Source organism: Lepidochelys kempii, chromosome 15 (genome assembly GCF_965140265.1).
Source record: "Lepidochelys kempii isolate rLepKem1 chromosome 15, rLepKem1.hap2, whole genome shotgun sequence".
NCBI classification, from domain to species: Eukaryota; Metazoa; Chordata; order Testudines; family Cheloniidae; genus Lepidochelys; species Lepidochelys kempii.
The window spans coordinates 26,638,938-26,655,554 of record NC_133270.1 but is presented as its reverse complement, the minus strand read 5'-3'; the positions used below and the strand labels follow the sequence as shown (position 1 = coordinate 26,655,554).

At 42.1% G+C, this 16,617-nt stretch overlaps 2 protein-coding genes across 8 annotated transcripts in view; both read right to left on the bottom strand.

The window, feature by feature from the left end:
* The window catches only part of MLXIP (MLX interacting protein), a 77,898-nt gene extending 71,494 nt beyond the window's left edge, over nucleotides 1-6,404 (bottom strand). For all 4 annotated transcript variants that reach the window (XR_012155104.1, XR_012155105.1, XM_073313254.1 and 1 more), the window contains exon 1: nucleotides 5,997-6,404. Coding sequence is in view for 2 of the 4 variants with exons in the window: in XM_073313254.1 (XP_073169355.1) it covers nucleotides 5,997-6,361 (365 nt within the window). In the remaining 2 variants the exon portion in view is untranslated. The remainder of the gene's footprint in view (nucleotides 1-5,996) is intronic.
* A 3,469-nt stretch (nucleotides 6,405-9,873) lies between these two features.
* Nucleotides 9,874-16,617, bottom strand: part of BCL7A (BAF chromatin remodeling complex subunit BCL7A) — a 32,155-nt gene continuing 25,411 nt past the window's right edge. For all 4 annotated transcript variants that reach the window (XM_073313373.1, XM_073313374.1, XM_073313375.1 and 1 more), the window contains 2 exons: nucleotides 15,974-16,095; nucleotides 9,874-14,975 (listed from right to left, as the gene is read on the bottom strand). In XM_073313373.1, the coding sequence (XP_073169474.1) occupies nucleotides 14,904-14,975; nucleotides 15,974-16,095 (194 nt within the window). In that variant the 3' untranslated portion in view covers nucleotides 9,874-14,903. The remainder of the gene's footprint in view (nucleotides 14,976-15,973; nucleotides 16,096-16,617) is intronic.

The window sequence follows — 16,617 nt, the reverse complement described above, 5'->3', positions numbered from 1 at the left end:
TTACACTTTTAATTTTAGAGGGCTGAGGCAAAGGGCTACAGAAGAAAGCATCTACAGTCCATTTACCAGTATTAAGAGAGGTACCGTTCCCAATCAATCTCATGATGGTAGAAGGTGACATTCAGATAAAGTATACAGTACAGGACACGTTGTCATAAATATAAAGGGAAGGGTAAACCCCTTTAAAATCCCTCCTGGCCAGAGGAAAAATCCTCTCACCTGTAAAGGGTTAAGAAGCTAAAGGTAACCTCGCTGGCACCTGACCAAAATGACCAATGAGGAGACAAGATACTTTCAAAAGCTGGGAGGAGGGAGAGAAACAAAGGGTCTGGGTCTGTCTATATGCTGCTTTTGCTGGGGATAGACCAGGAATGGAGTCTTAGAACTTTAGTAAGTAATCCAGCTAGGTATGTGTTAGATTAGGATTTCTTTAAATGGCTGAGAAAAGAATTGTGCTGAATAGAATGACTATTTCTGTCTGTGTGTCTTTTTTTGTAACTTAAGGTTTTGCCTAGAGGTATTCTCTATGTTTTGAATCTAATTACCCTGTAAGGTATCTACCATCCTGATTTTACAGGGGTGATTCCTTTACTTCTATCTACTTCTATTTCTATTAAAAGTCTTCTTGTAAGAAAACTGAATGCTTTTTCATTGTTCTGAGATCCAAGGGTTTGGGTCTGTGGTCACCTATGCAAATTGGTGAGGATTTTTACCAAACCTTTCCCAGGAAGTGGGGTGCAAGGGTTGGGAGGATTTTGGGGGGGTAAGACGTGTCCAAACTACGTTTCCCAGTAAACCCAGTTAGAGTTTGGTGGTGGCAGTGGATATTCCATGGACAAAGGATAAAATTAATTTGTACCTTGGGGAAGTTTTAACCTAAGCTGGTAAAAGTAAGCTTAGGAGGTTTTCATGCAGGTCTCCACATCTGTACCCTAGAGTTCAGAGTGGGGGAGGAACCTTGACAAGTATTAAGAGAGGTACCGTTCCCAATCAATCTCATGATGGTAGAAGGTGACATCAGATAAAGTATACAGTACAGGACACGTGATAGCTGTAGTTTGCTCCACTGTTTATAGGTAACATATTGATTTATAAAAGTTTGTTTATGACCCACTAAACTGCATATCAGAATGTGTGTTCTTGTCACACTTTTCCCTGTAAAGCAGTTGATTTGACATGATTTTGTTAAAAAAGCAATTATTTAAATTACTGCAATACAACTGAAAAATAAGTTTAACTAAGCTAGAAGCCTGTTCTGTTCACAGAAGAAAGAAAAGCAATCACTTCTCCCCCCTTCAGGTTTCCTCAAGTGAAACGAGGTAGCTGTTTAAACAGCACAAAGGAATGATGCAGCACACTTTAAGGTAGAAGACAAAATTAGAAGTCTGATTTTGAATCCATTCCCAGCAGAAAATATTACTCAGCACAAACCTGGACACTTCTAGAATTATGGGGAAGATGCACTTCTTTGAACAAGCTTTCCCCCACGATTAAATCCTGGTTTCCTAGCAGACTGGTAAAGCTGTAAAATAGTATATAATTTAGTACCTCTCGAGGCCTTGAATAGCTCATCTTAAGCCTGCAAGTCACCTAGACTTAAGTGAGGAGTCTCAAATAAATAAAAATACAATTTTGTCATAGTGACTTCCTTGTTTTTGCATCTGTATAGGCCATGTTTGCCCAACTCTGGGAACATGGTTAGTGTTGCTGGCTCTGCAGAACACAAATATCAAACATTTTCCATAAACAACATCAATTTTTTTCTGTTTAATTTTCTGAGTTAAAAATAATACTCAGCAGTAGTGGATTTCCTGACAGTGAAGGTGCTGGACTGGAGAATGAAGTCTACTGTATAATCTGTAAGTCTTGAGCATCCCTAGAGCAGATAAGGATGTAGAGACAACTTCTAAGGATGAGTGGGGGTAGTTCATTCTCCAGGCTTAATCAATCATTCTTCATCTGGTGATCAAGCACTCAGTTTTACTAACTTTACCATGTTCACCAAACAGTCACCTAAAGCCAGGCTTAAAAAAAAAAGTCCTGTTTAAAGGACACAAACTTTGTGATCAGTTTGTTGTACTAATTACAAGGTGATGATGAAAATGCTCAGTATGTTATCTGAAATCTGTTCAGGGAACTTCATCAGGTGGAATTAACCAGCCTTCAGAGTCACCAGGATAGATTTCAGAGTAACAGCCGTGTTAGTCTGTATTTGGAATCTACTGAAAAGGTATTTTCTGTCTCTTGACATATTCTCCTCTCAATACATAGGGCCAGAATATCAGAATGACGACATTTGCAAAAAAAAAAAAAAAAAAAAAATACAGGGCTTAGTGTTTGTATGACAATTGGCTATTTTCAATAAGCACAAATTACCACCACAGAATTGCTCCCTCAGTAAATATGATGACCAATTTTCAAAATCTTAATAATACAATGGTAAATTTTATATATATATATATATAATATACACACACACACACAAAAGTGAAAAATATTTAAATCTAGATTACTTTAACAACCTTTCTGCTGATGATTTAGTTTTTGCATTTCTCTTAGTTTGGACAGTGAAAGCAGACTGGTTAGTTTTACATTCTGGTTCTCATATATTAGCACAAAACTCCCCTGTTTGAGTTCACAACATTTATATGTAGCCAATTTACAATTCACTCTTCTTCATGGAAATTATTTACCTACTAACGATCATTCAGGTAATCAAAAGAAAGGAATCAGTTTCATTGCACTGCCTACTTCACAAAATTGTATGTCTAGCCAGTTACACTATTTCACATGCATAGTTAGTTTCCCCTTTGCTTTATGAGTCTTTTGCATAGCAACACCTGAAAAGAACATTTTTTAAATAAATATAAAAATGTGGCTGTAAAACCACAAAAAATGGCAGGACACGTCAGGAATTGCTGAAATTCATTTTCTTTATTTGACTAAATTTCAAGTTAATATGTTCCCTTTAAATTAAAAACATTTTAATTTATATGTTTTGAAGAATTTCCCACCCCTCCTTTTAATCAAAATCTAAAAATGTGAATCCAAATGGACTTTCTCCCTTATACATTCCCAGTAGCATCTCAAGAGACAAAAGCTTCAAGCAGACATGCATCTTCTCAAAAACCCATTTCTATTCCACAGCATGATTACCTTATGTCCCTGTCTCCAATGTGGAAGACTACAGACATGGGCGATAAGTGTTAGTATCTTACTAAAAAGGTGGAAGGCAAGACTGAAGTTCTAGTAACATGTCTAAATAAATTCAAGAAGTACTATTAACAAACTGCAATCACCGGAACAAAGTTAAATAAAGAGTTACTGTAAAATAATGAAAGACGCTGACTAATAATTTCTTGTACTTGCAAGAGAAAAATGCAAACAAATAGCTGGCTACTCTTCCTATGGAACAGGAAAAGAAAAAGAGGTAGAAACTTGTATTCTGTCCTTGACAAATTATTCGGCTTTGCAATTAAGTGTTGCTGCTAACTTTGGGCCCAATCCCAAGAGGTGTTGAGCATTTGCAACTTCCACTGAAGTCTACAGAGGCAGGAAGAGCTCAGACTCTCTCAAAATCAAGTCCTTTTATTTTTAATTCTCATCATATACTGAAGCTAACCCTATTTGTTCCCTTTGCAACCCATATTAGTCCAGAACTTTAATTATATACAGGGATACAAGCTTTGCCTCTATAATGCCAAGTCCACAAAATTTTCTACAGATACTTTAAAGTTTTGCTGTTTCATTAAACAAAAGTAATTTAGATACAAAGAACAAAATAGAAAGCAAATACATACTGAAAGTAAAAGCAAAAGCTTTACTACTCATATGCTCCCCCCACGGGTTCTGCGCCAACATGACTATATTTTCCACCACACCACAAAAGGGATTGTCACCAGAGTTTATGAGATTGTGCACTAACGGTCCTTTTTCTGATGTCTGTCACAATGCAGACTGACAACGACAGCTTTGGAAGGGATTTTTAAGGCCAGTCACTCCCTAGGTTAAGTAATTTCAGAACTGTTTTAGGCCCCACTGGCACCTTCTGTCTTAAATATACTAAAATTACGATGCAAGTCACCAGTTTTTAAATCTGCATTTACCACTCTCCCCCACAACCCTTTTCTCTGCTTCTGTAATTTATTTATATCAAATGTGGAGTGTAGCGAGGGGACATGGCCTTCCTCTGGACCTGAGCAGGAGAAACCACCATCTGCTCCCTGGTGCATGGAGCCAGGCCAGCCACGCCCAAAGCAGAGGGGCAGACAGGAAGTATAAAAGGCAGGCCCTGCAGTTCAGTTGGCCTGGAGCTGGTGAGCAAGATAGATGCTCCCCACTGGGGTTTGTGCCCAAGTAGGACCTCTACAGCACAGAGGACTTGAAGGGGCTACCAGGGATGAGGAAACTGTTGTTATCTGTGTACCATGAGGAGACAGAGGACACCCACAGAATGAAGGTATCTAGTCAGTGGGTTATAGGAAGTAGCCCAGGGACACCAGACAATAGTCTGGTTGTAGTGCCAAAGTACTTGTTTGTGTGTCTTGGTGGGATCCCTGCTGACCCAGTGGCAGAGCTCTCGCACTGTCAGGGCTCTGGGCTGGGACCTGGTGGAGTAGGGTGGGCCAAGGTCCCTCATCCTTCCTGCTGGCACCCCACCGTAGGCCAAGAGGCCAATGTTTTCTGCTGCCTACCCGAGTTAGGATGTCAGGTGAGAGACCGTTTGGGCCAGAGCCCTAGATTCCAGCCCTGCTGGAAGGCCAGAGCCCTAGATTCTCTGCTGTCTAGCCCTGCCTAGAAGGCCAGGACCTCAGAGGCTGCTAAATCCCCTTTAAACTGGCTTTTCCAGAGATCAGGTTTCAGAGTAACAGCCGTGTTAGTCTGTCTTTGCAAAAAGAAAAGGAGTACTTGTGGCACCTTAGAGACTAACCAATTTATTTGGAGCATGAGCTTTCATGAGCTCACGAAAGCTCATGCTCCAAATAAATTGGTTAGTCTCTAAGGTGCCACAAGTACTCCTTTTCTTTTTGCAGAGATGTGGAAGTAAGGAGGTGTGGCCTCCCTTCTGGTCCTGGTGGGGAGGGACAGACACTGGCCTCTACATGGAAAACTGAGGTTCCAGAATGCTCAGCTAAAATATTTCTCAGGTTTACTCCACTCTTCTCCCACCCTCTTTCAATTAAACCATCCCTCACTTGGAGTCTGACATTGATGCCTTCTGGAAGGGTAGATGGCCACATCTGGGACCAGGGGCCATGCAGTAGGTAGCTATTGACATTGCTGGGCATAGCTACCCATCCACTTTAAACATACTGCGGGGGAGTTTTCCTATCCAGAGCACTTGTGCAAGTGTATAGTCTTGTACAGTACATATACATCTAATATTGTTACCAGTTCCTGCCTCACGTGTTGTTGTGCCCTCTTCTAGAGATATCTGTATCTCCAAATCCCTGTTAGCCCACCCAGCATCATCCCTCACCTCTCTGCATCCCCCCTCAACTCCAGAGGAGGTTCCAAGTCCCCTAACAGGGTCTCATGGTTTCCCCTGTTCCCTCCCCAAGTCTCTGCAAGATCATAACTGGAAGCGCTAATGACAGACTCACGAATGCTCAGTGATGCCAGGCCCTTTATACCCCAGTCTCCCCCGAGGCTGATACCGAGCCCCCTACCCAACTTCCCCTACTACTCCCATATGTCCAGGCTTTAAGGGGTTCCCCCACTTAAGCTAACGCTACTGTGTACCACTGCTGTCTCCTGAGTCCCCTCAGCCTGCCTGGGGCCCCCTGTCCCCCCAGCTACCCTAAGCCCAACATCCTGGACTATCAACCCCGGGGAACCCCCTGTTGTCCTAGACATCCATAACCCCACCCCATGGAGCCCCCAGCCTCTTGGCGCTTCCTGTCCGTCCCCCCCCACCGCAGACACTCTCCCTCCGGGAGCCCCCAGTTGCCCAAGAAGCCCCCCAGCACCCCCGGGCCCTTCCAGGCACCCCGCACCTGTAGGCCAGGCTCATGCACTCGAAGAGCTTGGTGAGGGAGGCGTCGATGCTGAGGCGCCCCCCGGCCCCGCCGCCGCCCCGCGCCGCCCCGAAGCGGTAGGTCTGGCACGTCTGCTCGTTGACCGTGTCGAAGTCGTAGCCCTTCTTGGGCGGGTGCTCGCTGTGCGGCGACGAGACCATGAAGTGGCCCGAGTGGATGATCTGGGGCCCCGCGGGCTGGCCCCGCCGCGGCCCGGGCCGCCGCCCCGCCGGGGAGCCCCCATCGTCCGTGTCCGAGGAGTCCTCGTCCGGCTCCGCCCGCCGCGACACGGGCCCCGCCGCCCCCGGGAGCCGGCCCGGCCGCATGAACACGTCGGCGGCCATGGCCCGAGCCTCCCGCTCCTGCTGCGGCCGCGGACCCCTCCCGACTCCCGGCCCGCCCCCGCTCTGGCACCGCCCCCGGCCTGCCTCCGCCATTTAAAGGAGCCGGGGCCCGCGCCCCGCCGGCCTGCTCAGGGGCGGCGACAGCCGGTGGCGGGGCGGGAAGCCCTGGCCCAGGACTGGCACCTGTCTGAGGGAAGCCAGGCAGCCCCCGCCCCCCTTTCCCCCACCCCTGCTCCTGGGCAGCCCGCGCCCTGCCCCCCAGCCTGGAGGCCCCTGCCCCTCTCTTCCACAATTCCCAACCACCCTTACGCCCCCATTTCCTCGGCACTGCATCCCCCTGAACTTCAACCCCACCCCTGCAGTGCATCCACAAACTCTTCCTGAAGCAACCCACATGCCCCCCAGAACTCCGCCCTGCACCCTAAAGCCTTTCCTTAATGTCTGCACTATAATCCACCCCAACCAACCCTTTCCACTGCAGTCCTTGGTATTCCTCCCTGCTACCATACAGCTGCTACCATCCCCTAAACACCCATCCACATATCTACACTATAATCCCCGTGGCACCTTCTCACATCCCCTCCAATACCTATACCAGAATCACCCTGCGCCTCCAAAGAACAGCCGCCACACCTACATGCAGGCAATGCTCCTGCTCCTTATATTATGGTCACATTTGGGAACCGCAATCAAGGATCAGGGTTCCATTGTGCTAGGTGCTGTACAGACAAAGAAAAGAGAACTCTTTGGGGGCAGGGACTTGCAATCTACAGGTCAGACAGGATGATGCAGGGTGGTCCCCCTGCTCCCACTGAACACCCCAAAGAACAAGACAGCCTCTGGAGGCTGAGGAAGCTCCTTCACTGGAGGTTTCCAAAAGGAGGCTGGATAGCCATCTGTCTTGGATGATTAGACGTAACAAATCCTGCATCGTGGCAGGGGGTTAGACTAGATGACCTTTGCAGTCCCTTCTAACCCAATGGCTCTATGATGCTAAGGCCTGCACTGCCATCCCTCAAACAACTCACTGCAATTCCTCTGCCACACCAACTCCGCACGTACCAGCACTGCAATCACCACCCTACAACCTGCATGGCTTTGCGGCACCCAGTTTCAAACCAAAAGGCAGCATTTTCGCTTCCCCTCCATATGTACAGGGTCGGGCCAGGAGAACTTTCTCCACTGACCACTTTCCTCTCCCCAGCTACACAGGGCTGCAAAACAGTTACGTTATTGCTTAATTGCAAAGTGACAACTGGGTTATTTACAATGAAGATGGGAGACGTGTCTCTTCCATACACACAGAGGGAATCGAGAAGGTTCTGTCTCAGCTGTGACTAACACCCTGTTGCGGCAACAACCCCTCCCGCTGCACTCCTATCCCATTAGTGATCATGCAATGCCACCCCAGAGTTGCCTGCAGCCTTGAAGTGCTCTAGCCCAGTGGTTCTCAAGCAGGGGTACACAGAGGTCTTCCAGGGGGCAGATCAATGCATTTAGATATTTGCCTAGTTTTACAACAGGCTACATAGAATCGTAAAAAATTAGAGTTGGAAGAGACCTCAGGAGGTCATCTAGTCCAGTGGTTTTCAAACTTTTTTTCTGGAGACCCAGTTGAAGAAAATTGTTGATACCCGTGACCCAATGGAGCTGGGGATGAGGGGTTTGGGTGTGGGAGGGGCTCTGGGATGGGGCAGAGGGTTGGGGTGTGGAGGTGAAGGCTGTGGGGTGGGGCCGGGAATCAGGGGCTCTGGGCTGGGGCAGGGGGTTGGGGTGTGGGAGAGGGGTTCAGGGCTCTGGGCTGGGGCCCAGGATGAGGGGTTTGGGGTATAGGAAGGGGCTCCTGGTTTGGGGGGGCTCAGGGCTGGGGCAGGGGATGGGGCATGGGCTTGAGCTTACCTCCGGTGGCTCCTGGTCAGCGTCACAGCTGGGTGCAGTGGCAGGCTTCCTGCCTCTCCTGGCACTGCAGACCATGCTGCACCCTGGAAGCGGCCAGCAGCAGGTCCAGCTCCTAGGCGGAGGCACGCAAGCAGCTCTACGGGGTTCTCGCCCACAAGCACCCCTCCCTCAGCACCCATTGACCAGGAACCGGCCGATGGGAGTGCAGAGCCGGTGCTCGGGGCAGGGGCAGTGCATGGAGCCCCCCTGCCTAGAAGCCAGACTTGCTGCTGGCTGCTTCCAGGGCGCAGCGCAGTGTCAGAACAGATAGGCACTAGCCTGCCTTAGCTGGGAAGCACTGCCAACGGCACTTTTAACTTCCCAGTCGGCAGTGCGGACCAGAGCTGCTAGAGTCCCTGGGTGCTGAGCAAGGCAATCCAGTGCCTTACATGCCGCGACCCAGTACTGGGTTGCGACCCAAACTTTGAAAAACACTGATCTAGTCCAACCCCCTGCTCAAAGCAGGACCGACCCTAGAAAGCACAAGCAAAGTCAGTACAAACTAAAATTTCATAGACAATTACTCTACTGCTCTACATACTATATACTGAAATGTAAGTACAATATTTATATTCCAATCATTTTCTTTTATTATAAGCTAAAAATGAGAAAGTAAGCAATTTTTCAGTAGTAGTGACACTTTTGTATTTTTAAGTCTGATTTTTGTAAACAAGTGGTTAAGTGAGGTGAAACGGGGGGGCATGCAAGATAAATCAGACTCCTGAAAGGGTACATCTGGAAAGATTGAGAACCACTGCTCTAGCCAATCCTGTTTATAATGAAGACGGCATCATCCTTGATGTAGGGCTCTGGCTGCGTGTGACTGCCTTCCTGCTATAGCCCATTGCAAACGGAACAGAATTGCTCTCTACTCCTCCTAGTGGACACCAATTAAAAAACCAAAGTAAGTTTAAACTGTGCCTTTTCTTTGGAGTCTGGACAGGAGTCTGGGGAATTCCTATTATTTTTATATTTTATAGAACAGTTTATAGTGAGGGGGAAAAGCTAGACAAAAAAAAAATCACAGATCAAAGTCCCTGGCCCAAAGTGTATAGGGAACTGGGGATGATGAGTACCTCACATAATGTGACTAGACTCCGGCTCTTAAGGTGAAAACTGTCACAGAATGTCTAAAACTGGCACCCACTAAATTTCTTGCTAGACTTTCCTGGGAGAAGTGGCGGAAACCTCAGTGACTAGGACAGTTAAAAGTGGACTGCACAAAACACAAGAAAAATCTGCAAGAGGACAAGAAACAATCCAGCACTGGTCATGCGGTGGTAGTCTACCTGAGACAATAGGTCTTTTCTAGGATTCTGCTGCCAATTATTTCTGCACCCATGTTAAAAACACAAAATATAAGCAATCAAAGGGGGGAGGGGAGAGGGGAGGACCACTAGCCCCACACCACCAGTTAGCTGTCCAAATGTAATCTTGTCTGGACATTGTCAAACAAAAAATTACTTGGGTTATTTCTTTTTACATATTTTTACCTGGACAGTTAATACCTTTCTCTATTAAAAGGTAACATTTTAACAGTCCAGGTTGAATAAAATAAACAAGTATAAATGGTGAAGAGCAAATGGGACTTTAATCTAGACTGGTCAGTTTTACTTTGATTCTCATGTTCACACCTGTATTTACATATATCCAGTCAACCATATAATATATACAGAATTAGGGCATAGTCCTACTAACACTCACTCATGTAGGTCACCCACTACAATTTCCCACCCCACTTTATGCACTTTGTCTTAACTTCCCCCTCCCAGTTTTAGTCTCTGCAGGCTGCGCTATATCTGGCAGCACAGCTGTGTCAGTGAGGGGGTGTGGAGGTGGTACAATTTGCAACCAACACAACTGTGTCAACAAAAGTCCATACTGTAAACATTCTGGCAAAACGGCATCTCACATTTCACTTCATGCATCCTTTCACTCCATCCTTTATGCTTGGAATAGTTTCCTTTCTTGTACAACAAGCAAATTCTCTTTGTGCAAATCCCCCTTTTACACACACCTTCTGTGAAGCCTGATAATGCACTAAAAATGTGAGCATTGTATTAAAATAAACCCCCTCAATCAGCACAACTCAGAATGAATTGCTGTCAGGCAGTTCAATGTGCAAATATGCTTGATCTATATGTCTAATTTAGAATGTAAGATCTTTGGGGCAGGGATAAAGTGACCATGTTTTCAAAATAAAAAAAATGGCATTTTTACAGCAACTTTTTAGGGTAATGAAATATACTTTTTAAAGTGTTCTTTTGTATGTGCTGACTTTACTATTGCCAGTTCCTGGCTCAGTGACACAGGTATATTTCTGAGTACAGGACTTTTTCCAGTAAGTTTCTGAATAAATTTATCATAAAACAATGAAAAATTGTCATTAGCATTCACTTCAAGAAAAAGCATAATTTTGATAGCACTCAACTTTTCCATTCACTCCAAAAACACGTTCTACTAGACTGAGTGTTCCCAGTAAACACAGACCAAATTATACTTCATACAGCAATACATCTTGAACATTTTGTGGTTCTAACAAAAAAAAATTAATGAAATGAAAATTGGAACATTTCAAGTGTCCTGAAAAACTGCGAAATATGGACACGTAGGGTAGAGGCCACATCTCTCATTGTGTCTGTACACTGGAGAGCACACTGATGGTGAGCAAGAAATCATACAGTGGAATTTTACTCATCTGCAGTCACTTTACAGAAGTTGCACTAATAGTTTCCCCACTTCTCAGCAAAAATTCAACAAGACCTCACTACAATGAACTGTCTGCAAGTTTTTTTTAAATGTTTTTACAAAATATACTACAGCATATGACCCTGTGAAGTATCAAAGCAATACTCAAGCACTTGAAATAATCAGAGTACATTGCTGGATCCAGTAATCTTGCTCTTTTATTGGATTTGTTTACCCACTACTTTAATTCCATGAGACCATTCATTCATCCATGCAACTTAGCAAGGTCATACTGAAGCAGTATTACAACGCTGTAGTTCAGTGAGAAACAGGAAGATTGCAATATTTGTTTTATGTATTATGGAATTAGACACCACAGAATGCACAATTTTTTAAAAATCTATTTAAAAATTGAAACATTTATTTTAAATTAGAAACAAACTGAACTTCTTAAATTTAAATTTCTTAATCAAAATTATTCACGCAATGTTCATGTTGTGATTTTTTAATTTTATTTTTTAAATGAAACCATTGTACATTGTACAAACCATAGCTACTGATGGAATAAATAAGTGAAAAATTATACTGCTGTACAACACACACAAATCATAAGATGGAAAACGATTAGGTATTGGGGGGGGGAACAAAATTCTTTACATCTTCTAACAGATCCTTAGATATAAAGAACATTCCAAAACATGACAATGTTTATGTATGAAGATAGCCACCCAAAACCAATATTTTATACTGCCTTGTTGATTTGTTGTTTTGTAAGTGCCAGCACTTTTTGGAATGTTTAACAATTACTTTCCCAAGCATAAAAATTCCAAGGAATAGTTCTGCTATAAAATGTTTGGCTGAGTAAATCGCTTATTTGGAAGGCCTTCTCATGTGTTCCACAACCTAAGCTAAAATTTACTTTTTTGCTTCTAGTTTCTTTTGTTTTTGTAACTGAAGCTCCAACATTCAGCATGTAGCAAGGAAGCACTTCTTGATATTTGCACTAACTCTAAAACATTAGCTGTATGAGAACTTTCAGTTACCTCGAAGTAAATTACAACTCCCCTTCTGCTTCATGTCTCAATGCTTTCAATACACTCTTTTACAGTGAGTTCATAAAACAAATTTCTGGTAGAGATGGGTCCAAGCCAAAACATTGAATCTAGATGTGGTTCCAAACCTCAAGTAGATATGGATCCTATGTTTTGGTCTGATCACATCTGTACTTTCTGGCATTAAAATGTGTTTAATCACACCCACTGGCCCATTAATATTATCAGGCACTTCAAAGAAAGACTAATAACAGTCTTATACATTATTTTGGATTTCTTCATACCAGGTAATGTCAAGGTCTCTCCTCTTAGAGAATGACACTAACAGGTTTAAGGAACCCAAACCTATCTGCTTTTTCAATTGTCTGTTGTCACTAGAATCTGTGGTGAAAAGAAGATCTGAATGTATTTTGTATAAACTGTAAATAAAAAGTTACTATTTTAGAAATAAAGCCATTAGCAATAGCTGGTTTGTTTTCCAAGCCACAGTACAATGGACACAGTTCTGAGCAGAAGCCACAGGAGAAAAAGAAGGAATTTTATAGTTAAACCTGTTGGTGTCAGTAATGCCAATAAACATTTCTATCTAATGAAAAATTTGAGGTATTTTAGTACTATTTATATTTTTCTTCCTAAAGTACAGGAATCAGCTTTGAAATCAAAAAGCTTACCTACCCCTTCAAAAACTTGTAGAAAAATCAAAATTAAAAACATTTTGGGATGCATCTGAAGATGGTGATCAGTAAACATGACGACTTGTAAAAGGTGGCATCTGATTCATGTAGTTTTAGCATACAAAATTAAAATGCTAGTGAATGTGTTTTGAAAAGTCTGATTTTTTTTTAAATTTGCCCATTTTATATATCAAATAGAATTTTTCTCACAAAATATCAATTAAATCTGAGTGTATTTATACATACAAACTGATAGCCATTGACCAGTTATCAACATTTTTAAGCATACACACAATTCAAGAGAGAAATTACCATTCCAATATGTTTATTGTGCAAATATAACTTTTGGCTCCTCAGTTCCTTATGTTCAGAAAGTTAATGGACTTCATGATCTGACCAGAGAACCCAAAAACTTATTAGGGAGCACACTGGTTTCATGAATGATTTGCAACCAAATTTTATTTAGTTGAGATCCAAAAAAGTTTATTTCAACATAAAAGGAAAAATTCCCAAACTGAGCATAGCAAGTCACTTTGGAGTTTAATCCAACAGACAATTTACGGAAGGTCAGCATTGGCTCCTCACTCTTCTCCTACTCCCAATTGTTCTTCATAATTAAGGTGGTAATTGGAAATGCAATGTAGTAGTCAAAGCTCAAGCCATTTTCACCATTGGAGAATTCAGAAATAAGCAAGTTTACAAAGAGCTAATTATGAAAATGTGTGGACAGAAAGATTTATCATTTTAAAAAATATTTACAGTTCTTAGCTTACACATTCTGCACAATTTTTGGAGATGTGGGATCTGGTTTTAAATTACAAGCCCCATCTCCCTCTGAGAGTGAATGAAGATCAAGGTCCAATCCAGCAACATTTACACCTCATGTGAATATCCTTAGTCACACAAGTAGTTACCATGGACATGACTCGGTTTTGAAGGCGCTTGGCACCTCCCTAGAAGTATTAAGCCCATTGCAACATCAGGCCCTTAAAGGCCTGATCTAGGTAGATACTTCGCACCTCTAAATGCCATTGACTTGAAGGGAGTTACACATGCTCAGAGCCGCTCAAACAAGCTTAGCATAAGCACGCTTCAACATAATTGAAAAGAAAGGATAATTTCTACCAGTAATGTAGAGATTATGGAAATAAGACTTATTTACAAAGACTAGCTGAAAGTTTAAAAAAATCCCAAATACAGTATAGCCTGGAATATATCAGTAAACATCTTATTAAAGAACAGTACAATGAAATCCAGTTCAGTGAAAACCTGATATCAGAATAAATCATTTGCTGCATATCAATCCCTTTGATCCTATCTTTATAGTGGAACTTTTTTATAAAACAATTACTGTACCCAGTACAGAGATCTGGACCTATTACTTAATCTACTTTACTTCTATTAAATTTATTCAGATCTGGAATATAAATGGTAAATAAATCATATTAACTTCCGATGAAGTTAAGAATAGTTTAAAAGACCAGATTTACAGTTTGCGAATGCCGGGCATTCAATAAAAGGTCTCCACTGTAGCTGCAGAAAAATAAAATGACGCTTCTTTGTCTCCTTGGACTCCAAGTGTGAAAATGGCTTCCAGATCAATTTTATCTCTATTTGTTAAGTTTTAAGCATCAGGGATTTAAAATAAAAAAAAAAACCAGAAAAACTTACTACATGGCATTATACAAACATAGGCCACTTTGCAAAGGAGACAGCTGCAAAACAACTTTAAAAGTTAGCACTGTTTTCAGAACACAAGGCACAAAACAAAAGCAGACATCACACCAGAACAATGAACTTCACATGAAAGCTAATACCTGACCTGTACCATCCTTAAATATCTTACATTGTTAAATAGAGAAATGGAAAAAAAAAATAAAATAAAATAAAACCAGCAGCAACATAATTGTAATTTTGACTTTAGAAACAGTGCGTAGACCCCTCCTGAGTTGTTTACTCCAACCATTTCAGAGACAGTAACTTAAAAGTTCTCAATGTTTGTTTCACAGGAAAAAGTTTTCAGTGTCTGAGAAGTTAAACCTTTGCTAGGTTTTCTTGGATTTTTGCTTGGTAACTTGAAAAGTTAGGAGTTCTGTCCTCATCCAAGAGAAGATGCTTAAGTAAAGTTGTTCTATGATTAAGCCCACTGATGTACCTTACATAAAAACTGATCAGAAAAAAATCTATAGTCTAAATCTCTTCAACATTTTGTTGGGAAGCCTCTACTTTCATCTTTTTAGAAGGTGGCACTCCTTCAGAGTCCTTAACAGGAAAGAGAGAAAGAATTCATGTTATCATTGGACTGAATCTTAGGTGCTGTAGATATCAGATTAAAATAAAGAGTGAGTACTCTCATGTTACTTGGGGGACGCAAAATATCCTAGGATGTGAATGACATAACCAAATAAACACACCTCCTGAAATCATCTTTCTAAAACATCATGTTGCTTGGTCTTGTTGTTACCTAGTCACATAGGGCAAAATCCTGATTCCCGGCATGAAGCCACTGCATACATTCCAAAGCAACAGCAGTAATGTGATCAGACTGACTTACCTCAGCTCCATACTCAGCCACAACAAAAAACAAAGACCCAGAAGTTACTCCTTCTAGTAGCAGCAGCAGCAATTTCTCCAGGGCAGGGTGTGAGAGTTTGAGAGTGGGCACATGTGCACTCAGACGTGAAACCACCACCAAGTCTCAGAGAGGACCTGTAGTGCAGATTTAGGTGGGATAATTCCCAAGCCACAGCCCCTCTCCTAGCCATGGCTCTGCAGACATACACATACCTCAAGCCAGAATCTGACCCACTGAGTTTATTAGCATTACATTTTTGCCAGGTCTATTAGCTGTTCTGCTTTATAAAGACGATATATTTATTTCCAAATGGAAATTAAAGGGATACATTTTGGGCACAGCCTACTGGATTGTAAGTAAATAAAATCCTCCTTATTTGGACAGTAACATTTCCTTATATATCAAACTTGGGCTGGTGCAGATGAGCCTGAAAGTGAAACTGATCAGTCTTCTTACTGTTAAAGGCAAATGAAATTGAAACAGAAGGCCAAATGAATGGTGAAAGCAAATCAGATATTAAAAATTATTTAATAGTCCAAGGTGATCTTAGTAACACAGCTAAAGAAATAAATGTAAATGTGGTTGGTCTCCTGACAGTTTTTCTTTAACTTTTTTTTAAAGTTGATATTGAATTTGGAAAAGATGTGTAAAAGTAGCTTTTTTTAAAAAGCTTAATTAAAATTACCTGAGAGTTTTTAGATGCCTCTGTAGTTATATCATTTTCTCCAGAGGATTGAATTTCTGCTTTCTCTGAACTGTTCATGGAATTTTCCATTGAAGACTGTGAATTCTGTTCATCAGAAGTATCTGAAAGAGTAAAAACTTATTTTAAACATGAAGAATCAACTTTCAATACAAGCTTATACTCTCCAATGCTAATATACATACAATACCTTTCATTCAAATATAACCAGTTGTGATTGCATACACATGATGATATCTGAATTAGCAGTGGGGACTGAACCCATAATATTCAGCACCCAATATTACATTACCCAATTTAGCCACATGAGCTAAACTAAAGAATTCTTTTTACCTATGAGTTACCAAAAGGCAAGCCTTCTCCAGAAAATCTTTTACTGAATGTGGTCTGAAGAGTGATAATTCTCAAAGTGACTCAGTCAGATGCAAGATGTTTGTTTTTGTGGTTTTATGGGGGGTTTTCTCTAAATTGCCATAGAATTGTTTGTGTGGCTATAAAAAAAAACACTAAGTCTTCAGTACTTCCAGATTAAAAGCACTTCGGAGCAGCGGCTTTATTTCCTTTTGTATCTTCTACAGTACAATTTGCTGACACTGTTAAACTACAGTTTGGTATTGCCACCAGTT